Raw genomic sequence first — 27,474 nt, 5'->3', positions numbered from 1 at the left:
AGATAAAAATATAAGCAATAAATATAACATAAATATATAAAATAATATAAAAATACCATACCCAGCATCTCATTTCTTAAAGTATCACTGAAGAGCACTTGGGCTTGGGAGCCAAGTACAAGTACCCTCTGCTACCTGTGACATCTTGGACAAGTTCCCCCCTTTCTGGGCCCATTTCTCCATCCACAAACTGGGGATAATACCCAACTTAGAGTTGTTTTAGATCCAGTATGAACACTCCCGGCACAGTATCTGACAAGTAGTAAACAGGCAATGATACTAACTCTCCTCTCTACTAGTCACCACTACCCAGGAAGGGAAGTTTTCATTCAGCCCTGGGCATCTGCCACAGGTACAGGGCTGACTATGGGGAAGGAAACAGTCCTGGACCCATGGGAATGCTCACTCCCTGCGCACCCCAGTATCCCATAAGATACCGGCCACACATAAGGCACTCAAAATATTTATTTGCTAGCTGGAGCTGGCAAGGAGGAAAGGTACTTTATTATACTTCTCCACAGCCACACACCTCTGGGGAAGAAACTGAGGCTGGGCAGGGTTTTAAGTGTAAGCTAGTTAGTGGCATTTTGCATCTTCGCTCAGTTTTCCTGCCACTCCCCTTAAACCAGGCTTTATCAAACTTCAGTCCTTCCCAAGCCACGTCACCTCTTTTGTTCTATGTAGTTATTACCTGTGATATAAATCAACTCACTTTTTTACTTACATAAATTAAAAGGAACTTTATATCGATCCCATGTCTTAATTAGAAGGTAACCATAAAAATACAGACCAAAAATAAAAACAGTGCTGTATAAAATTATATAAATTTCAGCTGCCTGAAAGCTATGAGCCTGCTTTTTTTTTTTTAACAAGACTAATTGGAGTTAAGCAGTATTTTTCCTCTTTTTGTACTATGACCCTCAAAAAGAAATATATTTTACATCAAAACTCAGTATATACCCTTGTCTATATATACCTTTGAAACAGTTAAAACAGTACTTACGTGTCATGCACTCTGATATTCCCTAGTCTATGAATCTACTTCATTTTTAAAATGCTGGCTGCATCCCACTACATTGGTTTCCAGAGGACCATGCCATGTACACAACAAAAAAAATGCGGGATTGGCGGGTTGATAGAGATACCCGTCACCAACTGCGACTTTGTCCTCTTCTCACCCGAAAGACTGAAAAGCAAACAACGTTGTCACTGTGTGGTTCAATGTTCTGCAATGCCATGCCCACGTACCCAACGTACACATGGCGCAGCTGGAGAAAGTCTGTCCTGGATTTCTGTCAGATACCCAGTTCTGCCTAGAGTATGTCTTCTGTACACAGTAAGCTGGCGAGAACAGTCAACTGCACATGATAATGACACTTAACAAGCATGATCACAGACAGTGCTTAAAAACATCTCAACACCTTTATTTAGGTCTAATCCCATACTTGGAGCATCCTTCAAATTCACTTTCACATAATGGCCTAAATGTCTGTACTTGTCGAACAGACTCTTCTACCCTACCATGGACCTCTTTCTTCCTCTCAGGCGCACTTCATCTAATTTTTTTAGCACTGGCCTGGACTTTTTGGAGAAGGTGGAGTAGCTGTTCAGACAGGCTTCAAACACAGTCTCAGTATTGGGATGGGTACTGAGGAAGGCTTTCTCTAGCACATAGAGATCGACTCCCTTATCTTCCGGAAGTGCTGAAATGAAACTGAGTCCAAAGTCGATGAGCACAATGTTCAGCTGTTCCACGGGGGGTTTCAGGAGCATGTTTGAAGTGGTGAGATCACCATGAATGAGGTCTTCATCGTGCATTCGAGCCAAAACCTGCCCAACTGTCCTGGCTAAGCCAAAGAGGCTTTGGGGAGTTTTTTCAGTCTCCATGGTGGACTGAATATAATCTCGAACGGTCACTGAGCCTTCAATTTCTTCCATGTATAAGCAGTTGGAAACATAGTCTACGAAAAAAACAACGGGGGCAGATATCCCTGCAATCAAGATAGAAATGGTTATTGGATTAGATTCTTTCTTAATGTTAAGTTTAATTTTCAAAGATTGAGCCAGACTTTCACAGTGCATATCTGCTCATTTCAGAAAAAAAGATTTAGGAATGTTGCAGAATAGTACAACTTAACTCGTCTGGAAGTGTCCCTTGCTCATGCCCTGCAGGATTGTGCCTTAAGCCGCCCCACAGCTAAGTTTAGTAGTGCCAAAGCACCCTCCTCCTCTCCACTCTTTATGATTGGATTTCATTTGTCACACTAATTCCCTAAAAAAAAAAACAAAACAAAGAGCCAGAAGGGTAAGCATCCTCAAAAGGACACAAACAGGGGCACCTGGGTGGCTCAGTCGTTAAGTCTGCCTTGGGTTCAGGTCATGATCCCAGGGTCCTGGGATCGAGCCCCGCATGGGGCTCCCTGCTCAGTGGGAAGCCTGCTTCTCCCTCTCCCACTCCCCCTGCTTCTGTTTCCTGTCTCGCTGTGTGTCTCTCTGTCAAATAAATAAATAAAATCTTAAAAAAAAAAAAAAAAAAAAAGACACAAACAGGCCAAACAGAGTGTTGGCTGAGAGCTTCACCTTTGCAGTCAGAAAGGATGGGTTCAAATCCTGGCTCCCTTCCTTATTAGTTGTATAACCTAAAAATCACATCAATTCTCTAAGCCTGTTTCTGATTCTAGAACATGAGAATGATCCCTCCAAGAATTCAAAGAATTCGTTGCATTCAAAGATTCAATGAATATTTATTGAATGATCATCAGGCCCAGCACACTTTTCTAGATACTGGAGACTTATCAGTGAGGATACAGCAGGAAACAAAGCAACTATGATCCCTCCTTAATGGAACTTACATCCTAGAGAGGGTTAAAATAGAAAACAGGAACACACAAATAACCATTAAATCCACGCAAGGGTAGAGATATGTCTGTTCGCTACTGAAATTTCTTCCAGCCCTCCCACTACCTAACAATGTTCTGGTGTAAAGCAAGTGCCTAAAGAATATTAATAAAAGAAAGGATGTGTAAAAGTCAAAAGCCAGTGTTTCTGAGTCAGAGGTTACGGGCTGAGAACCTGGCTGGGTCACTCACTAAGCTGTGTAAACTTGGGCAGTTACTTCCCCTCTCTAAGCCTCAGTTTCTCATCTGAGGCCAAGGCATACCGTGGTAGTGTACAATGGTGTTTTAATGAAAAAGTTAAGAAACGATTTAATGAAATCAAAAATGTACTGAGTGCTATGTACCAGCCATACATCCAAACATACTGTGACTTCCTTTTACCGGTGAGGAAACTGAGGGCGAGGGTAAATAATTTGTTGAAAGCCTGCATATGAAGCAGTGGTGTCGGTTATTTGAACGCTGAGAGCCTGGCTCCACGGCAAGTATCTGTAATTACATCTGCTTCTTAAAAGTAATGAATGAAGAGATAATGATCGAACACTGAGACGGTACAAATGGGGAAACCGAGGCTCGGGGCAGTTTAATAGCATGCCCCCCGTCGAGCAACAGTGGAAGAGCCAGGAACTGAAACCAGGAGCAAGGGCTCCAGGACAAATGCTCGTCGCGGCTAGGAAACGCAGCTCCTTAAGAATGAAAGAATGAATGAAGAGAGATGAAAGGATGACATTTCTCAGCAGAAGTTCACGCAGAGGGTACAAAGGGAGAGACTGAGGCAAAACGGGGCGCGGCGCTCAGGGGAGACCCTCGCTCGCGTCGCCCGGGTCCCCTAGGCCCCCGGGCCGGGCCGCCTCACCTGCGCGACGGCAGCGGAGCAGCGCCCGGGCCTCTTGCACCGTCCGCCGCCGGCCGAGCCGCGCCTCCAGCGCCGGGTGCCGGTAGCCCTTGGGGAAGCGGTGCTTCACCACGGCCGCGCGGCCCTGAAAGCGGCCGCGGAACACGCGCGCCTCGGCGCCCTGCTTCACCAGCTCCAGGCCGCTCAAGAAGCGGCTGCTCCGCTCCCGGGCCGCGACCAGCGCCTCGGCCTCCGGCGCCAGCTGCTCGTTCTTGTCGGCCGAAGAAGCGTTACCGGCGGCCGCCATGACAGAGCCTCGGCGCCGTCGCTCGGAGCCCGTCGGCTCTCTCCGGAAACTGCCGGCGATGTTCGGCTCGCTCCGTAAGTCTTCGGACCTCTTCCACCACTCCAAGGCCGACACCTCCGCCTGTGGAAGTGGCCCCGCCTCCCACACCTTCGGCTATTTCCGTAAGCCTTCGGCAACTCTCGGTCAGAAACTCTTCACGCTCCTGGGCTCTCTCCGGAAGCTCTGAGTCTCTTGGTCCGCTTTGGTAGCCCCGCCTCCCTTCTTTGGCTCCTTCCGGAAATAGTTTACTGATGGTATCCCCTTTTTACTCTTGAAAGCGTTCTAGTTTGTATGGTAAATTATATGGTCACCCTGTGGGTGGTAGAGTGGCGGCGGGGTGTAGGTAGTGGTCCAATTTTAAATAAGGTGGTTAAGAAGGCTTCTGTGAAAAGAAAAGGCTTCTTTCTAAGAACAGGTGACGTTTGAGCCTTGTGAGTGGATGCCTGGAAGAAGAGCATTCCAGGCAGAAGGAATAGCAAGTGCAAAGGCCCTGGGGGAGAAGTGTGCTTGGCATGTTTGGGAAAGAGCAAGTCTCTGTGCTTTCCGTTCTCATCTACAAAATAAGATTGTAAATAATATCCATCCCGGAGGTTTTGTGAAGATTAAATGAGTAACTAGGGGTAAAACACATAGAACCATGCCAGGCACATGATAAGCATTCCGTAGATGAAAGCTATTATTATTTATGAAGGGCTTAATACAATATCTATTATAAGTAGACTCCCAGCATCCAACCACTCCCCATAGTGCGGTGCCCCAGGGCTACACCAGAGCCACATTGCGCTGTGGAAGACCCTCCGTTACCCCATGTCTTGGCTACCAGTGCTCAGACACAGGCGCAAGGCGGTTTGTGTGACTTACAGCAAGAACCCTGACTTGTACCACCACTGAATGGCTGGGTGTTTGGTGATTGTGTTAGGGTACAGGATAAGCTGCTATAACAAAGTGACCTAAAAATAGTGGCTTAATTATGAGAGATCTTTCTTTCTTATGTAAAAGTATAGATCTGGCATCCTCAACTGGTTGCTACCTTCTCTGAGTCTATTCCTGTTGCTCCCCTGCTCCAACTGGCAAGAAGAGGGATCAGGGTGGGGACAGGCAGCTAAGAACTTGATCCAAAGTTCCACACATCACTTCCACTCACAACCTATTGGTCAGAACTCAGTAACATGGCCCATGAAGCTAAAAAGGAAGCTGGAAAACCTATTCTCTAGCAGGGCAGCCATGAACTCAGCTACAACTTTGGGAAAATATTACTAAAAGGAAGTAGGGGAGGAATTATAACGGGGCAATTAGTAGCCTGCCAAAAGTTTTGATATTTTAAGCTGCAAGTAGCAGATTTGTCAACTAAATGGCTTGTTTAGGATAAACAATAAGTTCATTTATTATCCAACAGAACAAAATTTTAAGAAGTAAGGGGTCCCAGGTGTCCTTCAGTCACTTTATGATTTTAAGGACCCAGGGTCTTTCCATCTTTCTACCTTCATGTTTGTATTCATGCCCGTCACCAGCCTCAGCTTTGTTCCTTGTCATCTTATGGTCACAAGATGGCCACCAAAGTTCCACACATGATATGAGGACACAAAAACATCTGGCCAAAGAAGAGAGGGGCTACATCCTATACACTTCTCTTTATTTGGGGAAAAAACCCTTGCTGGACATCCCTCCTCTCCCACCAGGCTTCCTCCTGGCCCACGCATCTTTGCTCTAGCTGCTGAGGAAGCTGGAAAAGTGAGGATCTGGCATTTTTGACCTGTACAGGCAGAGACCTGCTCTAGAAGCAAGGAGGAAGGGAGCTAGGCATTGTCACTGGGGAGGCATCCACAAGTACCTGATGCACTGTGTGATGCAGCAACAAGCATCATTTCTTTAAGGTTCAGATTCATCATCCTCAAAATGAGGATGATCAGTTCTACTGTGATAATTGCTTATTAAGACTAAATATTAAGATGTTACTCATGAGGGTGTCTGGGGGATGGCAGACACTCTTCGTATGCTCGTTTTCCTTCCCTCATCAGGGACCCTGTTTGAAACGCTGAAGAAAGGCCCTTTCGTCCAAGGGTTGCTATGACACCAACCCTCAGCTCTGCAGCCCCTGCATTCCATTCACACACAGGGCAAGCCACCTTTTCAGGCATCAGACTCTTTGTGTGGACACAATGTGGTTTCCAGCACCTTTCATCAGCCCAGACTACTCAGAGCTCACCCAGAACCAATTCTATTTACAATGCCCAGCTTCCCAAGTTTGTGGCTTCATTATCATAATTGTTAGTGGCCACATAGCCATCTCCATGGTTACCAAATCTGTCTGAACCCCTCCTTTGGAAAATCCACTGTGCAAACATATTTACAAGTCCCAGGCTCTCTGTGGTCAGATTGGTTCTGGCTTCTACTGTAGAAAAACCTAGTTTAAAACTTTTCAGTGGCTCCCCATTGTGCTTAGGATTAAAGACCCACGAGGTCCTGCGTGGGATCCTTTTGTCCTTCTTCTAGGCTCATCTCCTGTCAAGCTCCCATTTGCTCTCTGATCTTCAAACACATTTGCCTTCTCACAGTCTCTCATTCTTACCAGGCTCCCTCTTGTGATAGGGCCTTTGCACCTGCTGTTTGCCATAACAGAAGTGCTTTTCCCTCCCTTTGTTGCCTAAATCCATCCAGGCTTCTCTGTGTGCTCAGCTCAAATGTCACTTCCTCAGGGAGGCCCCCCCTGACTTCTCAGAGGAGAGAAAACCCAACTTTGATGAGTTCTGATGTCCCTTTTTGGCATTGTCACAGACTTCCCTTTTTTGTTGGTTTGTATGACCATTTAAGTATTGGCAGGATTTAGTTCCTCAGTGGCTGTTCCTGGAGGCCACCCTCAGTTCTTGCCATTTGGGCCTCTCCATTGGGCAGCTCACAACGTGGCAGGTGGCTTCATCAGAGAGGGTGAGTGACCGATCAGAAGAGGGTGAGCAAGGGCGCCTGGGTGGCTCAGTTGGTTAAGCGACTGCCTTCGGCTCAGGTCATGATCCTGGAGTCCCGGGATCGAGTCCCGCATCGGGCTCCCTGCTCAGCAGGGGGTCTGCTTCTCCCTCTGCCCTCTTCCCTCATGCTCTCTGTCTCTCATTCTCTCTCTCAAATAAATAAATAAAATCTTTAAAAAAAAAAAAAAAAGAAGAGGGTGAGCAAGATTGAAATCACCATCTTTTACAACCTAATCTCTGAGATGACATTCATCACTTTTGCTGCATTGGAAATGGAGCTAGTTGGTCCTGCCCACCTTCACGGGAAGCCATTTTTGAAGATGCTTACTGAAAGGACCCATTAGATCATTTCCTTTCTCACTTGGGCCAACAAATGAAGAGGGATTCTCTATTCTCTGGGAGAGACAGAACCCGGCAGCAAGCCTACACACATCCTCATGACTTTAATGTGAGCCACAGAGATCAAAGAACATCTAGGGACTTCATGCCCTTTCTATCATATAAATTCTATAGGTTATCTCATTGGAATGGAACAGTCCAGGCCTTGCTGTACTAGGCCCCTATGTCACCAATCTATCATAGCCACTAACTCAGGAGACCAAGGGGTGAGCATTGCCCTGGTCCACTGTTCCAACCCGAGGATCCTGTAAGGGCTGGACAGATCGGAAGCATAGCTCCTGGCTGCGTCTGCCAACACTGCTGTCAAACAAACGCAGATTAACTCGTCGCAAGAGAAGCCAATAACTCAAGAGGTGAGGGTTTGGAAAAGCGAAAGGGAGAAATTTATTTGGGGTGCGGGCAGCCGGGGGAGGTGGTAGGCTCAAACCTTAACAACTGACCTCTCCTCCCACAAGATAGACACCTAGGGTTTTATAAGGAGAGGTTCAGGGGGCTACTGCAAGACACCTGGCAGGGAGCATGTGATCCTGAGTGGGGGTCGGTATGTATTCAGCACATGGTCACAGGCAGAGAAGGGGATGTGGTCTTCTAGGCATTCCTTGGCTATCAGGGCTTTTCTGACCTGGCGATTGGAATGTTCCGGTCATTGCAAAACATCTTCATCAACGCAAGAAAGTGCAATAAGAAATAAGAACAATGGGTTTTAGTTAGAGCATGAGTGAAGGGGTCTTGTCTATTTCTGGCTTTAACTGTTGGGGTCTATAGTTGAGCAAGAGGGCTCAGTGACACCCAGGTGACAATTCTAGGTACTCACAGATGAAGGAGGAATTGTCATGTGACAATGGCCACGAGGCCTCCTTGGGCTCTTCTCCATCCCGGAAAGGCAATAGAGTGTGATGGAGAAGAGCCTGATTTCCTCATAAGTGGGCTTGACTGCCAGCTACGTACCGGTGTGTGCCTTTGAGCACTACAGATCTTACTTATTATGCAAGCAACTTACGTTACCTCCCTTTGTCTCAGTTTCCTCATTCATAAAATGGGAGCAAATGGCAACAGTTGCTATTTCATTAAGCAGTTGTGAGGGTTAACAGTGAGATAATACATGCAGAGTACTTAAAGTGTATAATTATCACTTAATAGTTTAATCTATCGTTCCTATTATTATTGGTGCATAACAATTCACTCCAGAACTTTGCACCTGAAAAGCATCTGTTTACTATACTCCTGGAATTTGTGGGTCAGGAATCCAGCCTGGAAACGGAAGGGATGGCTTGTCTCTGCTCCCCAGTGTCCGGAGCCTCAGCTGGAAAGATTTGACGGCTAGGAGCCGCAATCGTCTGAAGGCGTGTTCTGGAAACAGTGCTGGACAACTTCAAGGTGAGGGCCACCCACTGGCGTGTCCACACGTGGCCTCTCTGTACCTTGGGCGTCTTCACAGCATGGCAGCATCCAGGTAGTTGGACTTCTTAGAGGCTCAGTGCTCCCAGGGCCGGTGTCCCAGGGCCCCAGTTTCCAAAGTCGCACAGTGCCAACTCTGTGCCCCCAGTGGGTCGAAGCCGTCACAAGCCCACTTGGATTTCAAAGGAGGGAACAAAGAATTTTGGAGCCCCGTTTTCAAACTGCCCAACTGGGGATCTGGGTGTGCCGTCAGAACTGTACAAGGGTCGCCTGGCTCAGAAGGTCTTGTCGGTGCTTCTTCTTTGCCGAGAGGGCTGTGTGTGTCTGTGGCACACGATCCCCGCTGGGTGAGAGTACGGCTGACGATGCCCATGAACCAGCGCGTCCGTGTGAACACGCCGCAAGAGGCGGGACAAGCCTGTGGCCATGTGAGTGCTGAGCTTATACGTGCATTTTTGCCCGAGGAGAATTAGTGGGGTGTCGCCAGCCTGGTTCCTTTCTAGAGCTCATATATGGAATTGCCCACCTATGTCCACACGGATGCCTAATGAGAACTTAACTGTCACACAGCCAGAACGGAGCTCTGCCCCAAGCCGCTCCTCACCTAGTGGGTAAGTCCTTCTTGAGTCTATCCGCCATCGGACCTACTTTCCTCCACCCCCACTGCTATCCTCTTCGTCCAAATTAACCTCTCTCTCACCTCCACACAGCCTCCTCCCCTTGGGTCCCCCTATTTCTGCCCTTGCTCCCTATAACCTACTAGAACTCTCCAATTATTTCTTGTGTCCGTGGGAGTAAGATCCACATTCCCTACCCTGGCCTCCCAAGGTCTTAAATGATCTGGCCTTGCCAACCCCTCCCTCCATTCTCCACGCCAAACCCTGTGCTCCAGACACCGTGGCTTCACTTCCGTTGTTCCCTACACTCCATAAGCTCCTTCCACCACCATGCCACATGGCCTTTGCCTTTGCTCTTCCCTTTGCCTGGAACCTCAGGTCTGAGCTCAGTTACCCCTCCAGAGAGCAGGCAGCCTTCCCAGACCCACAGCTGCAGCAGCGACCTGTGCCCGCACACCCCAGCACCCTGGTCTTCTTCTCTGCCCAGCCTTTACCCCTGCCGCTGTGTCTCTGGCTCCTTCAGCCGTATATTTCTCCACTTCCCCCGGTAGGACACAAACTCCCCAAGAACAACAAAGAATCTGTCTTGTTCTTCCAGCGCATCACCGAAGCCTAGCACAGTGCCTGTGGGTACCTGGCAGGTGTCCCAACCCCGGTGTCCAATGAATGGACAGTAATCCAGGGGCGAGTGTCCGGGTGGCTGAACCGGGTATATGAGTGTCCCGGTGGGTCAGTGTAGACGCATGAGTGTGTGCGTGTGTGTACACACAGGCTGGAGAGGCCAGTCTAGTAGTGTGGACTGCACTGAGTGAGGGTGCTCCTTCCCGTGGGGAGCACAGGAGAGGGCAGCGTGTGGGGGTCCCCCACAACAGGGATGACAGTGGGCGCGGGGCCACGAGGAGGAGAGTGGGTGGGGACCCGCATCCAGGCCCCGGGCGGTCCCTGGCGCCCCTCGGTCCCGCCTCCAGGCACAGGCGGGCCAGGGCTGGCCGACGTGGCGGCCGGCGCTGCGGGCAGGCGGGCTGGGAGGAGGGCCGGAGGCGGGAGGCGGGCCGGAAAGTTTGTCGGGCGGCCGAGGCGGGGACTCCGGCGGGGGATGAGCGCCGGCCCGAGCTCCCCCAGCCCGCAAGGGAGTCGTGCTCGCCATGGGTGAGTGGAGATCTGGCGCTGCCCGCGGGGGAGCCCCTGCGACCCCAGCCGCGCGCGCCCCGCGCCCCCCTACGACCCAGTCGGGTGGGGACAGCAGGCCCTGGCTGGGCGCTGGGAGGGGACGCGAGCGCACTTCCTTCCCTGCTCCTTTCTGCCCAGAAAAAAGTGAGCCGCCAGTGCTCTTGCCCTCTTTACTCGATCCTGAGCGCCAACTCGGGGCAGGCCCTGTCCTGACCGCTTCAAGCCTTACACCTCCCCGCGCGAGGGAAACTCCTCCTACTCGGCAGATAAAGCAATGGAGGCTCCGAAAGGAGCAACTTGGTGAATCCCTTTGCTGAACACTTCTGTTCAGGAGGCCTCACGAGGCTGCCATGAACAACACAGACAAAACCTTCGCTTCGGAGGTATTCCATGAGAGGAGACCGGAGATTAGAATCCAGAACTGGGAGAGGTGGGGGCGGGAGGAGAATAGGGAATTGCTTTGTTGCTACAGAGAACTGGGATTTCCATTTCTCTCTCTGAATCCAGAGCCTCACTCAGTCATTCAGTCATTCATCCCTCTACTGTGTGGCAGGGGCTGGGGACTCAGCCGTGAGCAAAGCAGACAACAATCCTCTCTTCCATGGAGCTGACATTCCAGTTGAGAAGCTGGAAAGGAGTAAATGAATAAAATAATCTCCAAGGGCGATAAGATGCTATGGAACACAAAAAAGGAGGTGGTGTGAAATGCTGAGGGAAGTGGCTTCTTTAGGTAGGTAGGTACTGAAGGCCTCCCAGGGTAGGAGGCCCTGGAGCGGAGATATCACTCAGAAGGAGTGGGTGTGCTAAGATCTGGAAAAAGAGCTACAAGGGGGGGGGCGGGGTGGCAGGGATAGCACGTGCAAAGGCCATGAGGCACCAGTGGGTTGGTGTCAGGCCAGTGTGGCTGGAGCACAGTGGGCAAGGGGAAAAGATGGGGAGGGAGGTCAGAGAGTTAGGCAGGGGCTAGACTGTGTAGAACTTTGTAGGCCATGGCGAGAAGTTTAGGTTTTATTCCAAATGACATGAGAAGCTGGAGAAGAGGTTTAAGCTGGGGTGGGACGTGACCTGAATTGTGTTTTAAAACTCCCTCTGGATTATGCTGTGGAGAATCATAATAGCTAACAGTGGCTATAAGGTAGGCAGGCATAGAGGTACATATTACTATTTTACGCATTTGTAGATGGGGAAGCTCAGAGAGGTTAATGAGCTGCCTAAGGTCACACAGCAATGAATTAGAAAAGCTGGGCTAGAACCCCAGCACTCTGGCTCCAGCCTGCATTCCCAACCACTGTACCACCCAGCCTCTCATGCACAGTCATGGCACAACTGGTCACCAACTCCAGGTCTGACTCCGGAGTCCATGCTCTTAACCCTCAAGGCACACTGCCCCGGAGCCTGAGGGAAACACAGGCCCAGAGAGGTCCTCCCAAGGACACTCAGCTTGACCCTGGTCCCTCGCACCTGCCTTTCCGATCGCTTTGCCGCCTCCTAAGTTAATTCAACAGCTCTTGACTGAGCATCTCAGGAGGACAGAGATGGGGCTGGGTGGAAGCGGGGGAGGGAGGGCTCTGTCCTCCCCACCATCCCAGGCTGCTTTCCCAGGCTTGGGCCCTGGGTATAGACCTGGATTCCAGCCCGCATCCTCCCACTTCCGAGTGCATCATCTCGTCTACTTCTCCGACCCTCAGCTTCTTCATCTATGAAATGACCCCCATCAAAGGCACTTACCACAAGGCAGCTATGAGAATGACGTGAGAAAATGAACGAAAAGGGCTCAGCTCACCACCTGCACGTGGTAAAGGGTCCCTTCATGTGAGCTTTTCTTTTTTACCACACCCAGTGTTGGGACTCTGGAGGCAGTCCAGTCTCTGCTCTGTCACTTACAAACTGTCACCTTGGGCAATGTCTTCACCTCTCTGTGCCTCAGTTACTTCATCTGTAAAATGGGAATGACAGCCGTGCCTGGGTCATAGGTTTGCTGTAGGGATTGAGTCAGCTGGTGCAGCTAGGGCTTCCAGAAGAGGAGGTAGGGCTGGCTGTGGTGAGTGCTCCGTATTAGCCGTGTTGGGACGTTTGGAAACCAGCCCTCTGGGTGAGGATAGTTGCATAGTTCAGTGTCACTCAGGCTTCTCCCTGGAACTTGAGGGAGAGCTGTGGCGGATCCCTGGCAGGGGAGGGTCCCAATGCATTGTGACCTCTGGTGGAGATGCTGTTCTTGTGTCACCAACAAGAGGCTCCTTGGGACTTGCAGCTGGTGATACATCCACCCGAAACCTGACTTTTTCCCCCTTCCCCTGCTCCCCAGTTCTCTCCCTGGGAAGCTCTGTCCTCCACAGTGAGGGGCTTAGAGGACGAAGGGATTTTCTCCAGTGTGAGACAGCTTCACATATAACCTATCATTTTGTTTTGTTTTGTTTAGAGAGGGAGGGAGGAAGGGAGAGAGAGAGTGTGTGTGCCTGGTGTGCGGGGAAGGCCGAGGGATGGAGGGAGAGGGACAGAGAGAATCTGAAGCAGGCTCCGCAATCAGCACAGAGCCTGTTGTGGGGCTCGATCTCACAACCCTGAGATCATGACTTGAGCCAAAACCGGGAGTCAGACGTTTAACTGACTGAGCCACCCAGGCGCCCCTAGACAGATACTTAATAGAAAGGAGGAGCAGTTCCCAAACCTAGGCTGGGCCCTACTTTGGGGGCCAGGATTTACTCTACTTTCTGTGGAGTTTGGCCCCTTCCAGGCCCTAGACCTCTCCAAAGAGACCTCTCCCTCAAGAGCCAAGACCCTTCCTGTCTGGATTCCCTAAGCCCCCAGAGTCCCTTCATTCAATCTTCTGTTTATTCAACAAGTATTTACTGAGCGCCAGGAAGTGTCCTTAGCATCAGGGAGACAGCTAAGGACAAACAAACAATTCCTGTCCTTTTGGGGTCAACATTCTGGTTGGAGAGAACAATAAATATGTAAAACATATAGTTCTTTCAGATGGTGAGAAGTACCTTGGAGGAAAATAAGGGCATTAGAAGTGCTGGGTGTGATGGGGGAGGTTGCTCTTTTAAGTAGAGGGCCAGGGAAGGCCTCAGGAGAAGGTGATGTTTGAGCCAAGACCAGAGGGAAAGAGGGAAGGAATGGAGGGGGAGGGCTCTTCTGGCAGAGGTGACAGCTGGTAAAAGGCCTTGAGTTGAGTCACACAGGAATGAGGAGGAACAGCAAGGAAACTGGCATGGCAGAGCCGAGAGAGAGAGAGAGAGAGAGAGAGAGAGAGAGAGAGAGAGAGAATGAACGAACGCAGGCAGATTCTGCAAAACCTTGAAGGCCACTGTAAGGACTTTGGCTCTTTTCAGACTGAAGTGGGAACCCCAAGGGCTCTGAGCAGAATGACTCAGGCTTCCACAGGACCCCTGGGGCTGTCATGTAGCATTCTGCTAGGTTCAAAGGTATCTGATGCGGCCTCTGCAATGCCACGTGCAGACACCTCCCTAGTCCCCAACGCAATCCTGGGTTCATTCGGCAGAAACCTCATTGAGCCCCGCTGGGGCGTCAGGACAGAGCTGGGGCTCAGGAGGCACAGACAGGAAGTCTCTAACGCTGCCCTGCCCCGTTTAATAAGGAAGACACAGCAACAAACTTGAGATGGTGTCAGCAAGTGAAGGGGGAATGCAGAGTTGGCGGGAAGTGAAAAGTGTGGCTTGGAAAGTGGAGGAAGATGTACAAGAATTAGCCAGGGCCTCCCATGAATTACCTTAAGCAAAAAAAAGGAGAAGAGAAGAGGAGGGGAGACGAGGGAAGGGGTGGGAAGGGGAGGGGAGGGAAGAGACAAGAGAAAAAGTAGAAAGAAGGAAAAAAGACATTCCTTAGTCATGAGCAGTCCATGGATTCAGGAACTGGGGCTCAGGCAGTGTTGTCAGGGACCCCCCCGCAAGGGGGAAGCTGGCCCCCAGCGGCTCCAGGCAGGTAAACTACCAGCTTAGCGCCTTCAGTGAGCCGATACACCGGCCCAGGGTCAGCCACGTGGCTTTCATCGCTGCGCAGGGCCTGGGCACCTGCTGGTTGGTCGGATCTGGGTCATGGACTCGGCCCTGGAGCTAGACAGTGGGGGTGGAGGTGGCCGCGGTCATTTGTATCCAAACCAGGAGACCCAGAGACAAAGCACGGGGAAGGGCAGCACCCCGAAAGAGGGCGGGGGATGCCAAAGAACAGAGAACTACAACTCAAGGCCCTTCGGGGATGTGCCCGCGAGCTGGGACTGAGGAGGATGAGTGGGCCTGTGGGGACACAGGCGATGCAGCGGCGGGCAGAGGGGCATGGAAATGGACCGTGTGTGCGGAGAGCAAGTGTTTGCGGGGCTTGGGGAGGCAGGAGGGGAGGTGGGGACAGAGTCAGGGAGGGGAAGTGACTGAGGAGTTGGGCCAGGGCCACCGGCTCAGGTAGGGCCTGGGATGGCAGGCGAAGGGGTTAGGACTTACAGAGCAGAGGCCACGGAAGCCAGGAAAGCTTAAGGAAGGGAATGTGCTTCCCTCGTGTTTCTGACCCTGACTCCTTGGGGGCTGCCCTTCATCCTTCCTTGGGGCACTGTTGGTTCACTCTGCTTTGTGACTGGGTTTTCCCGAGAGCTAATGTGTCTGTATCTCCCCTCCACCCCTGGCCCTGCACCTCTGCTCTCTCTCACACCCCACCTATCTTTGATGGTCCTTCTCGCTTGAAGTCTGTTCTGCAAAGCTCCTAAGTATATGGGTTTGGGAGTCAGATGGATCAGTGAGTCCTGATCCGGTTGCTTCCCAGCTGTGAGAACACTCTGAAACTTAATCTCTAAAATGGGGATAACTGCAGCTGTACCACCTAGGGGTTCTTATGAAGATGAGTTGAGAGACTAACGTCTCTATGTAGGGAAGCTGTTCCATAAATGACACCTGTTATTATTACTATTTTATTTCACTATTATTTTCGCTCTTCTGCTCTTAACCACCGTGACCCGAATCTGCCCCGATGCATTTTCCAGCGGGACCTGTGGACAGTCAACTTGGCCTCTGAGCCCCTTGGCTGGGTTCCCTTTCAGCTCCAGAGGAACTGAGGAAATGGCAAACAAATGCTGTTTTCACTTGATTGCCTCACATGGCCTGGAGGAAACTTCCTTTCTGGCAGCAAGCTCCAGGAACCGAGGGAGATGGGGCAAAGGGAGGTGAAGACAGGACAGGACCCGGGTACCATCATCTTCCTAGGGTGCTCGTTGATGGTCATGAACAAGAAGCACGGGGCCAGCCAGGGAAACAGAGGAGGTGATTTCCCAGGGGGCAGGGTGGGAGGGATAAGGGTGAGCAGAAATGGGCACCAAGCCTTCCACCCATGAAACTCCTCCCCCTGCACAAAAATTGCCTAACAGAGATGGGGAGAGGTAGAGGTAGGAGAGAACAGCGCAAAATCATAATATGCCAAGGTTTGCCAAGGGGGTGGTTAAGGGTGTGGATGTGGTGCCAGACGGCCCGGCTTTGAATCTAGGCTCAGCTACTTACTACTTTTGACCTTAGACAAGTCACTTCACCTCTGATGGTCAGTTTGTTCATTCATAAATAATTCAAAAGCCCACCACATGAAGTTATATTAAGTTAAATGTGTTATTGCACTTAAAGTGCTCAAAGCAGTGCCTGGTTGAGATACGCTCAGTGAGTCTGTAGTATTATGAATGTTCTTGTCAGGTCCAGGGTGGGTGTGGGTGAGATAGATACTGCTAGATTAATCTAGATGCTTCTAGAAATATCTATGTGTAAGCGTGTGAATTAAGAATTAAGAGTAACCTGTAACTGCGTTTTAATTAATTAAAATTAAATACGATTTTAAAAATCAGTTCCTTAATCACATTAGCCCCATTTTAAGTGCTCAGGAGCCACATGTGCTGGTGACTACTCTCTCTGCCCAGCTCAAGCCTTCCAAGACTTGCCTCCATCCACTGAGAATGAAATTCATTATTCTCTTCATGACCTAAAAAGTTCCGCGTGACCTGGCCCCTGCCTACTTCTGCCTCATTATCTCCTCAGGTGGAGGTGTCTCCAGCCATCCTGGCCTCCTTGCTGAAAACGCAATGATTAACAGCCTGAACGCTCTTGCTGCATCAGTCACCCACTTGCTGTGTGACCATGAGAAAGTTTCTTAACTTCTCTGAGCCTTGGAGGATGATGCTAAAAATACTGTTATAGGGTTGTTGTAAGAATGAAATGAGTAGGGATGCCTGGGTGGCTCAGTCATTAAGCGTCTGCCTTTGGCTCAGGTCATGATCCTAGGGTCCTGGGATCGAGCCCCGCATCAGGCTCCCTGCTCAGTGGGGAGCCTTCTTCTCCCTCTGCCTGCCACTCCCCCTACTTGTGCGCGTGCTCTCTCTCTCTCTCTGACAAATAAATAAAATCTTAAAAAAAAAGAATTAAATGAGTAAGTGTGTGTAAAGTTCTTAAAACCGGGCCTGGCACTTAATAAATGTCATATAAGCACTAGCTATTAATATTAATGGTTGTTGTTCAAACATACCAAAAACTGTCTTGCCTCAGGGCCTCTGTTTTTGCTGTTCCCTCTGTCTAGAATGTTCTTCTCCCAGATTTTACATGGCTTTCACCCTCACTTAATTCAGATCTCTGCTCAAATCTTCCCTCTTTGAGAGGCCTTAACTGACTACCCTATTTAACATAGAACTCCTCCATCATTTTCAATCCACTTTCCTGGCTTTTTTAAATGACATCTTTCACCACCTAAAGTTATATATATATATTTATTTATTGTCTGCCATTCTCTACTAGAATATCAGGTGCTTGACAACACCACTGTATTGCCAGCCCCAAGAACACTGTTTGGCATGTTGTAGATGCCGAATAAATAAGTTTTTGAATGATTGGAGGGGTGGATGCATGGATGGATGGGTAAGTGTGTGAATGGGTACATAAGGGATGGAATCAAAGATTGGTGGATGAATGGATGTATTTGTGGGTAGATGCATCAATAAACAGATGGATGGTGAATTAAAGAGTATATAATGGACAAATAGATGGATGAATATGTGGTAGATAGAGCAAGTGGATGGATGGAGGAGGGGATGATGAAGGGATGGATGGATAGATTGATTAATAAATAGATGGGTGAATAGATGGAGTAAATGGATGGATAGATGGATGACAAATGATGGTTGGATGCATGAATACGTGCATGGGTAGATGGATGGCTGGATAAGCGGATGGAGTGGATGGATGGATGGATGGAGGGATGAAGGAGAAATGGAAGAAGAAAGAGGTGGATGGCTGGATGATGGATGAATGGATGGATGCATGAAAGCATGCATGAGTAGATGGGTGAGTGAATGAATGGATGGAGTGGGTGGGTGAATGAATGAAGTGGATGGATGGAGGGATGAAGGAAGAAGTGGATGAGTAGATGAATGGATTGATGGATGGATGGATGGATGGATCAGTAAATGGATAGATAGATGAATGACAGTAGATGGATGGAGGGGTGGGTGGTTGAAGGAAGGAGTGGATGGATGGATGAAAGATGGATAGATCAATAAATGGAAGGATGGGTGGATGAATGGACGGGTGGATGAATGGACAGGTGAATAGATGGAGTAGCTGGATGGATAGATGAGGGGTTGGCAGATGGAGGGGAAGTTCATGGATGGATGCTCTGGTGAGGAACCATCCTGAACTCCGCTCTTGTCACTTTTGTTTTCCAGGCCGTCCCCAACTGCTCCTGCCCCTGTGTGCCTCTGTGTCTTTGCTGGGTGGCCTGACCTTCGGTTATGAACTGGCAGTCGTATCAGGTGCCCTGCTGCCCCTGCAGCTTGACTTCGGGCTTTCCTGCTTGGAGCAGGAGCTCCTGGTGGGCAGCCTGCTCCTGGGGGCTCTCCTTGCCTCCCTGGTGGGGGGCGTCCTCATCGACCAGTATGGCAGGAGACAAGCCATCCTCGGCAGCAATGTGGTGCTTCTGGCAGGCAGCCTGAGCCTCGGCCTGGCTGGCTCCCTGGCCTGGCTTGTCCTGGGCCGCTTGATGGCTGGCTTTGCCATCTCCCTCTCCTCCATGGCCTGCTGTATTTATGTGTCAGAGCTGGTGGGGCCCCGGCAGCGGGGAGTGCTGGTGTCCCTCTATGAGGCTGGCATCACCCTGGGCATCCTGCTCTCCTATGCACTCAACTACGCATTGGCTGGTTCCCCGGGGGGATGGCGGCATATGCTCGGCTGGGCCGCCGCACCTGCTCTTCTGCAGTCCCTCAGCCTCTTCTGTCTCCCTGCTGGGACCACTGAGGCTGCAGCCCACAAGGACCTCATTCCTCTCCAGGGAGGTGAGGCCACCAAGCTGGGGAGGCCAAGATACTCCCTTCTGGACCTCTTCAGGGCCCGGGATAACATGCGAGGCCGGACCATGGTGGGGCTGGGGCTGGTGATTTTCCAGCAACTAACGGGGCAGCCCAACGTGCTGTGCTATGCTTCTACCATATTCCACTCAGTCGGCTTCCGTGGGGGCTCCTCAGCTGTGCTGGCCTCTGTGGGACTCGGCGCCGTGAAGGTGGTGTCCACCCTGACGGCCCTGGGGCTGGTGGAGCGAGCGGGCCGCAGGGCCCTGTTACTGGCTGGCTGTGCCCTCATGGCCCTGTCGGTCAGCGGCATCGGGCTCGTCAGCTTCGCCGCGCCCATGGACTCCGGCCCAAGTTGCCTGGCCCTGCCCAACGCCAGCAGGCCGGCAGGCCTCCCTGGAGACTCGAGCCTGCCAGGGGCCGTCGTAAGTCCACTTCCACTGCCAGCGACCAGTGAGAACCAAGGGAAGCCAGTCCCCCCAACCTCTACGAAAATCAAGCCTCATCCCAGAGCTGGGAACCGCACAGCCCCTCCCCTGCCGGCCTTAGGCGCTGCCGCCCCTGCGCCCCGTTCTGCCCCCGAGCTCGCCCTGCTGCACTGGACCGCGCTGGTCTGCATGATGGTCTTTGTGAGCGCCTTCTCCTTTGGGTTTGGACCAGGTAGGTGGGAGTTCTCTGGCAGGAAACTCAGCAACCTCTACCCCACCCAGCGGAAAGGGTGGGGACCCTGTCAGTCAGGGTCTCAGAAGGACACTAGAGGGGGCCTGACCGCAAAGCCAATGAAGCTTACGCTTTACGGCTCCTTGCCCACTTGCGGGCACTCCTTCCAAGGGCCTAATTTTCTGTTTGTAGTTTTTTTTCTTATAAAGGGCCCCAAATTATTTAAGCTTCTGGCCTCTTAAACTTGAATTTGCCCCTGGATAGGTCACTCAAAGGGTTTACTTGAGGGCGCCTGGGTGGCTCAGTCGTTAAGCGTCTGCCTTCGGCTCAGGTCATGATCCCAGGGTACTGGGATCGAGCCCCGCATCGGGCTCCCTGCTCAGCGGCGAGTCTGCTTCTCCCTCTCCCTCTGCCTGCCACTCCCCCTGCTTGTGCTCTCTCTCTCTGTCAAATAAATAAATAAAACCTTAAAGAGAAAAAGAGAAAGAAAGGAAGAAAAGGGTTCTTGCAGCAGTGTGGGGGAGGCAGTGGGAGAACTGGGTGTCAGGGGCCTGAAATTCTGCTTGAGTCACATTGTTGGGGGGCTGTCCACTGGACCATGGGTGCCAGGCCCCAGTTCCCACCCCAGCCCGTGAGTTCTCCCTGCTTTCCTGTCCTAGTGACCTGGCTTGTCCTCAGCGAGATCTATCCCGTGGAGATCCGAGGCAGAGCCTTCGCCTTCTGCAACAGCTTCAACTGGGCCAGCAACCTCCTTGTCAGCCTCTCCTTCCTCCACCTCATCGGTGAGTTCTCTGACCTAATTCCATGGTCTAGTTCCTTCTAGATCCAGGAACAGTTGCCTGGGGTGGGCTCTTGTTGGCTCAGCAAAATTGCCTGCCCATCCCCGGCTGGAAGGCTGCAAGATTCTGATGCCCAGGCCTGGGGCATATACCAGCCCCTGAAGTCAGGGTGGGTGGGGGACAGCTTCACCCAACCATGTGTACAGAGGTGGGGGGGATGGTTCCTTAAAGGAAAAGTGGGGTGCTAGTATCAGCAAAGGGGGGAGGAGAGGCCAGCAGACAAAGACAAGAGAAGACGTGACCTTCGAGGCTTCTACCCCTGATAATTCCAGGCTCCATCAATGAGTGGGCCTGGGAGGTGAGGCTGAAGGAGGGGAAGAGCCTCCATCTGGAAGCTGGCTCTGATTGGTGTGGTAGGGGAGGGGACAAACTACTGGTGGGGGGATGGGGGAGTCTGGAGGCCTGAGTGTGAGGCCATTTTCTTCATTGCAGCCCAAAGGCCCTCACATTAAAGCAGGGGAGTTTTTGAAAATTTCGTCTTGTAGCCGAAGAACTATTCTGTAAATAAAACTCTGTGCAGAATGTTAAATTCTCCAGGCCCGATAGCAGGTCTACACCCCCACCTCTGAGACCAGCAGGTACCCGAGTGGCCACCTTTGTTATTCTAAACCGGCTCCAACAGGCTCATGCCCACCTGCTGGCAGGAAGGTTTTCTCCTATCTAGTTTGGGTGACACTCTCTCTTCCTACCTGGCATTCGAACCCCATTTGAGCCATGGTGGGGTGTGGTGGGAATTATCTGGGCCCAGAACACCGGAAGGGGTCTCTGAGTTGCTGAGATGCTCCTGGCCCAAGGAGCCAAGGTGGGAGGGGCTCCCTCCCTGTGAGCCCCAAGGCACAGTTCTTAAGGCTCAGTTATTTTCCTATTTTCTGCAGCCAAGCGTTTCCTCCTCAAAGGCACAGCCCCTGGGCGGGGCACCTGGGTGGCTCAGTTGGTTAAGCGACTGCCTTCGGCTCAGGTCATGATCCTGGAGTCCCGGGATCGAGTCCCGCATCGGGCTCCCTGCTCGGCAGGGAGTCTGCTTCTCCCTCTGACCCTCACCCCTCTCATGTGCTCTCTCTCTCTCAAATAAATAAATAAAAATCTTTAAAAAAAAAAAAAAAAGGCACAGCCCCTGGGAAAGGCTGGTAGAAGAGCGTGTCCACTGTGCCTGTCTCCAGCCTCCCCCACCCACCCCACCCCTCCCACCCCGCCTTGTGTGAGGATTAAGTGGAGGCCCAGCTGGTCAGGGGAGGATGCTCAGAGGTCATGACCTCTAGAGGTGAGAATGGCCATGGCTCTGGAAGGTTATCTGGGCTTCTGCCTCCACAAAGCCCTTCCCTCACTGTCTCCTTTCTCTGTCCTGGGCTGACGGACTTCAAAGGAGCCAGGGTCATCCCGGGGTCCTGGTTGCTGGCCCTGAGACCCTGGCCCTCATCCAAGGCTCCGGGAAGAGGCGAGGGCTGGGGAGTGGTCTGGGAGTCAGCCACAGGCTGCATGGGCTGAAACTCCATTCCCTGGATGCTCAATTCATTCACCCAATAACCAGTTTGTAGAATTTCGGAGGATGTTTTTTGTTTGGGGGCTGGGCTTGGCCAAGGCTGTGTCCTGCAACTACTTTGCTGCGGAAGTGAATGCCATTTCCTCTCCATTCATGTTTTCAGATTATGACCTCACTCCTCTGGTGAGTGTTTTAGATGTGGGTGAGTGGGCTTTCCCATACCGACCTGATGCCTGAATCTGTGTTTGCGGGTCTGGGCCCCGGCCCTTTGCCTGCCTCTGGGATAACCAGTCCGGCTCCTGCTTTAAGGCACTTACCTGACAGCTTGTTGTTTTAATTCTGCACATCAAACATCTGGAGAATGTGCTTTTGAGTGAACTGATTTGCAGCGCCCCTGCCCACGCTCCCACCCTCCTGTTCCCAGGCACCATCGGCTTGTCCTGGACCTTCCTGCTCTACGGGCTGACGGCTGTCCTCGGCCTGGGCTTCATCTATGCATTTGTCCCTGAAACAAAAGGCCAGTCCTTGGCAGAGATAGACCAGCAGTTCCAGAAGAGACGGTAAGTGGACACAGGGCTAAGCTGGGCCTCAGGAAGGACTCACATCAAATCCTGAGCAAATCAGTTCAGGATTTACTCTGCGTACTTTCCCTTTGCAAGAGAGTGTTTTCCTCCTCCTCCTGATTCCCTTAGTGCCTGGACACCGTCGGTTTTGTCTTGTCTTCGTACAGGAGCTGTTTTCCTGGAGTTGTTTGTGTCTTCCGACAGCAGAGTTTCATTTGACTTTAAGGCCCAGCTCATGGGAATTTTAAAACCATGCAGTTATGGAATCACATGAGGTCAGAGCAGCAGAATCTTAGAGTCATGGAAGCTTAGAGAAAATGGTATAACTGTGGCCTTTTAAAGTCACACACGCAGAACTATGGGCTTAATCTACTCATTCAGCAGGTGTTTATTAAGTCCCTACTATGTGCCAGGCCATGTCTGGGCCTTAGGAAACGTGGCCGAGTAAGATGGGCAAGGTCCTTGTCCTCACGGAGCTTCCATTCTAGTGGAGACGGGGGACAGAAAATAAACAAGCCAACAAATGCAGCAACAAGAGCATTTTGGCTAGTTATATGTATCTGAAGAAAATGAAACAGAGTGAAGTATGTTGAGAAGGCCTGACTGGCAGAGCGGGGGACAGAGGGGCGGGGGTTGTGGCTAAATTAGAGTGGGTGGTTAGAGAGAGGAGGCCTCTCTAAGGAGGTGCAATTTAAGTTCGTGAGAAGGAGACAGCCATGTAAAGATGAGGGAGAGGAGCATTCCAGGTAAAGGGAACAACAGGTGCAAAGGCCTTGAGGTTGGGAGTGTATCCGGCATATGCAAGGAACCACAAGGAAGCCAGTGTGGCTGGAATAGAGGGAAGGGAGGGTGGCAGGAGGGGTAGAAGATCAGATCAGCCAAGTTGGTAGGAGCTCAATCATGTAAGGTCTTCAGATCATAGAGAGGAGTGGAGAATCTTAGTATCGTGGGGCCTTGTGCCATTCAAATAAGAGAAGAGAGGAATAGGAGCAGCAGAAAGGACCTAAAAACACTACCATCCTACATATCCTTGGCAAATGCCCCTGGTTACTTCTTGTAGTAAAGGGAATCATCAGCACCTGACTGCCCGTTCTATTCCTGGGAGGCCCTAAAGGACTGAAAAAATAAATCATTCTAAGAGGGAGTCGGAACTCACCTCCTGCAGCTGCCTGCCAAGTCCCAGCCCAACACAGCCCCGGAAGGGACGCAGAACTGGTCCAGTGTAAAAGCCTTCAACCTGCTCCACTCAACCCCAGAGGGTGCTCTGCCAGCGGAGCTCCCCCAGTGTGTTGACTGACCCCCCTGCAGGCCCCTTTGGCCCAACCCTGTTGGTTAGGAAATAGATCTGGCTGCTCAGAATAGTCCGGATGTAGGGGGACCAGGGCTGGGGTGGCAGCCGTGCTTCGAGAGGTCATCCAGGGTCCCACGCTCCTTCTCTCCAGTTGCTCTGCCATCTCTTCGATAATTACTTTACCAGGGGCCTGCGGGAGGGGAGGGGGGGAGGGGAGACACAGCCTGAAAGATGCACGGGTCATTCCCACCTGCATCCTTCAGACAGAACCTGGGTATACCTACATGCGGGGGAGGCTGAGAAACGGGCTTTCTCCTGGGAAGCCATGTGCCCAGCTAAGAATTAAAAGGGCACTGTTACTAGGCTTAGGGGGGATACAGATACTAGGAGCCACCTGGAATCTCTGCCATCCTGGCTTTCTTGGGAGAATATTCCAGAACCCCTCCTCTGGGATGAGGCACTAAGGAGGCAGAAAGACAGGTAGAAGCCAGCTTTGGGGTAAAGCAGGATGTAATTGCAGCCAAGGGGAGTGTCAAGCTGGACCTGGGGACTCGGGGTCGCATGGTGGGGCCTGGGCCAGCCTGTAGGGCAAGGAAGCTGAGTCTGCCATGACTTTAGGAGGAGACAGAAAGTTAGGGGGCTTTGCCAGGGTCTGGCAGTCATCACTTCAGTGCCTACAGTCATATAGACTCTGACATCAGAGGCCACAGAGACAGAGAGCCACAGAGACCCCCCTCCCCCACTCACTCTCTGCTTGACAGGTTCACCCTGAGCTTTGGCCACAGGCAGAGCTCCACCAGCATCCCGTACACCCGCATCGAGGTCTCTGCCACCTCTTGAGGAGTCCATCTGCCTGGAAGATGCTGGAACCATGGCTTTAGCCGACAGTCTCCAGCTTCCTGCTTGCCTGGCCCCTGCAGCACAAGGTCCCGGAGGTCCTGTAAGTCATCCCTGCTCCAGGAGAGGTCTTTCGGGCCCAGGTGAAAGAGGAGAAAGTTTGAGAACCCAAAAGTCTTCATTTTGAATCTCAGGCTCTGAGGTGCCCTGAGGATCTGCCTTCTTGCCTCAGTTTACCCATTGTCTCTGCACGTCCCTGCAGTACTTACAATGACAACATCTCATGGAGTCTGTTGCTTTCTCAAAGAACATCTAGGGTACCAGCCCTGGAAGGAAGTCTTCTCTGGCATCACTCCCAAACCTAGATGAGGATACTCTATTCTCTGCTCTCTTTTCTCATCTGGCTGGGACTTTCTGGTGAGGGGAAGCCTGCTTTTGTCATTCACCAGCAACTCAGACTGGTGGAGAAGATGCTTGAGTTCCAGCCCTGCTTCTCTGGTGTCATGGCTGTATGGCCATAGGCCTCAGTTTTCCCCATATGTACAATGGGCGACCTGGACCAAGGAGTTCTTAAGATCACTTCCGATGTCAATGAGCTGGAATTCTAAGTGCTGCTAATACAGCACATATTCAGCACGGGCCCTGCTCTCAAGTAGCTGGCCATCTCTTTAGGGGATGCCAGTTTTAATTAGGGGAACAGTAAATAGAATTCCAGAATCGCGGGCACTAAAATCCAAGAGCGGCCACGGTGCATGAAGCCAGCTCCAGGCGCTGTTTCCAGGTGGTGCAGGAGAGCTTTGCAGAACGGAGGTGGGTTTGGAGGCCGACAAGCCCGACTGCTGGTGTTGCCTGTCTCCTGGCCGCTGTTGACCTTGTCAACAACCTTGTGACTAACAGCTTTCGCTAGCCTCAGTTCCCACATCTGCAGAATGGGGTGATTAGGCGCCTGGGGATGTACTTAACCCCTGTCTTCCTGCAGGAGGGTCTTCAGCTGGTCCCATTCAGCTAGTCAGGGCCTGAGGGGGAGGTTTCTGCTCACCCTCAGTTACCCAGGTCCCCATCTTTGGGACATTGTTAAGGGTCAGCCCCCGACGGGTGAGTCAGATGGAGACTGAGCAAGGAGCTCAGGCCAGAAGTCACCAGAGGAAGGGCCTGGCAAGAGTGAGTTGCTGGATGCTGAGGAAAATGAAGAGCTAAAGCAGACCCAGGGAGCTGGTGTGGGACAACACTTCGTCATCTGTGCCTGCTGCAAGCCCCCAGGACTCTGGCCTCTCATCTTCTCTCCTCCTGTTCTAGATGCTTCCCTTGTACCCAGTGGTGTGCGGGAGGCTCCTCCTACTACCTTGTGAGAGCCCATTGTTAAGTTTTCGGGACTTTTGCCAACTGGTTGTTAAACACAGCCTTTTAAAGATATTAAATTATTGAATATTTCAATAAATTATATTAAAAGCAAAAGTAATAAATACTAAAACCTCCTCACTTCCTTATTTTGCTACATTTCACTATCATCTGTGCTCTTGAGGCTACTTGCATATAGTGTGTCTTATGAGAGACACGGGAGATCCTGATTCTGCGTACAAGGCGTCATGCCCATGGGAGATGACTTGGCAGCACAGGGATGGGGAAACACTACAAGGCAGGGCTTGACTTATTGTTTCCTTGATGCTCCAGCCTTAAGAATGTGATGGATAAAATGTTAATAATGCAAATTACCTTGCGAGTGTGTCTGTCATGTCTGTAGCTGAGACATGGTGAGTGGCACTAAAAATTGAGGGAATATTCTTTCACTTTTGAACGCTATTACCCAATGCAACAAACAAGTTGCCCACATCATCGATGAAGGTGTTCTGACCTACATCTTCCTTGTTTTACTTTGTCCGACTCAGTAACGTCAACAAAAATTTCAACCCACGTTCATGTTGAAACTTCCCTCGCTCTGCAGAGACAGGATGGGATCTTTTGCTGAGTCGGATTGTTGTCCAGCATTTATTCCTAGTCTGATTTTGTCAAGTCGTGGCGAAATTGCAGTGATAGTTGGTTTTGGATACAAGAATTTGGCAAAAAAAAAAAAAATCACAAAATCCATCTGCGAGAATGAATTGGCTTATATAGAATTTATAAAGAATATTTACAACAGTGTGTTATTATTTATAAATTTGTAAATTTATAAATTATAAATTTTTAGATTTTGTGTAATAAACACATAAAATCTATACACACACACACACTTGTTCTCCTGGAGAACAGTGGTTCAACACTGCCCAGCACGCCACTCCTTTTATCTGTCCTTATGGTGCCTCCAGATCCAAATCTGTCTACAGAGACCCCCAGGCCTCTCTCAATTCCCCTTTCCTATCAGCCTAGAGAATGCTTAGACTAGTCTTAGATTGGTCAGGATCATAAACTCAGCGGTCAGGCAGGGAATGTAAATGATGGGAGCCCTGTGGTAAGACAGCAGGGAGGAGTGAGGTCTGTGGACACGGGCAAACACAGGCCCTCTCTAAAAGGGGAAGCTGCCCAATTCCAGCTGGTGCCTGCCATGTAGGAACATGGGCCCATCCGTGGCCTGACCATCTGTATTTTCAAGAAAATCCAGAAATTCAGACCTTGGTGCAAAATTTCCTGATTTATTAATAGTGGCAATTGGTTCTTAAGTGAAAAATAGCTTTTAAGCTCAACAGAACATGCCTGTTGCTAAATCATGACCTTCCATTTGTGCCTCAGCTCTTGAAAGCTTTCCCTCTGAGATACTCCTCTTCTCTGGATTCTTGAGGCTCTCAGCTTAATCTCTGTAAAGAGTCATGGCTTTGGAAATCAATGCCAAGAATATTGAGTAGCCAAGCATCATGAATTGAGTAAGTTGGA

The 27,474-nt window shown here is 50.9% G+C and overlaps 3 protein-coding genes across 3 annotated transcripts in view; 1 reads left to right on the top strand and 2 right to left on the bottom strand.

Moving 5' to 3' along the window:
- The window catches only part of SLC13A3 (solute carrier family 13 member 3), a 78,847-nt gene extending 77,584 nt beyond the window's left edge, over window positions 1-1,263 (bottom strand). Inside the window, exon 1 of the mRNA XM_081832640.1 lies at window positions 1,004-1,263. The gene's annotated coding sequence lies outside the window, so the exon portion shown is untranslated. The remainder of the gene's footprint in view (window positions 1-1,003) is intronic.
- A 140-nt stretch (window positions 1,264-1,403) lies between these two features.
- TP53RK (TP53 regulating kinase) lies at window positions 1,404-4,113 on the bottom strand. Its single transcript, XM_006750207.3, has 2 exons — window positions 3,751-4,113; window positions 1,404-1,991 (listed from the first exon to the last, which is right to left on the bottom strand). Exons 1-2 carry the CDS (start codon window positions 4,034-4,036, stop codon window positions 1,513-1,515), a joined length of 765 nt encoding a protein of 254 aa, XP_006750270.2. The 5' UTR covers window positions 4,037-4,113; the 3' UTR covers window positions 1,404-1,512.
- Window positions 4,114-10,484: 6,371 nt separating this feature from the next.
- Window positions 10,485-26,088, top strand: SLC2A10 (solute carrier family 2 member 10). The gene is made up of 5 exons (XM_081832637.1): window positions 10,485-10,601; window positions 18,322-19,599; window positions 20,259-20,381; window positions 22,343-22,478; window positions 24,534-26,088. The coding sequence occupies exons 1-5, from the start codon at window positions 10,598-10,600 to the stop codon at window positions 24,610-24,612; spliced, it is 1,620 nt and encodes a 539-aa protein (XP_081688763.1). The 5' UTR covers window positions 10,485-10,597; the 3' UTR covers window positions 24,613-26,088.
- The last annotated feature ends 1,386 nt before the right edge of the window (window positions 26,089-27,474 follow it).

The sequence above is a fragment of the Leptonychotes weddellii genome, chromosome 10, assembly GCF_054177405.1.
Source record: "Leptonychotes weddellii isolate Sample4059 chromosome 10, ASM5417740v2, whole genome shotgun sequence".
Classification (NCBI taxonomy): domain Eukaryota; kingdom Metazoa; phylum Chordata; class Mammalia; order Carnivora; family Phocidae; genus Leptonychotes; species Leptonychotes weddellii.
Note: the sequence above shows the minus strand (reverse complement) of the source record. Positions and strands in the feature narration are given on the sequence as shown.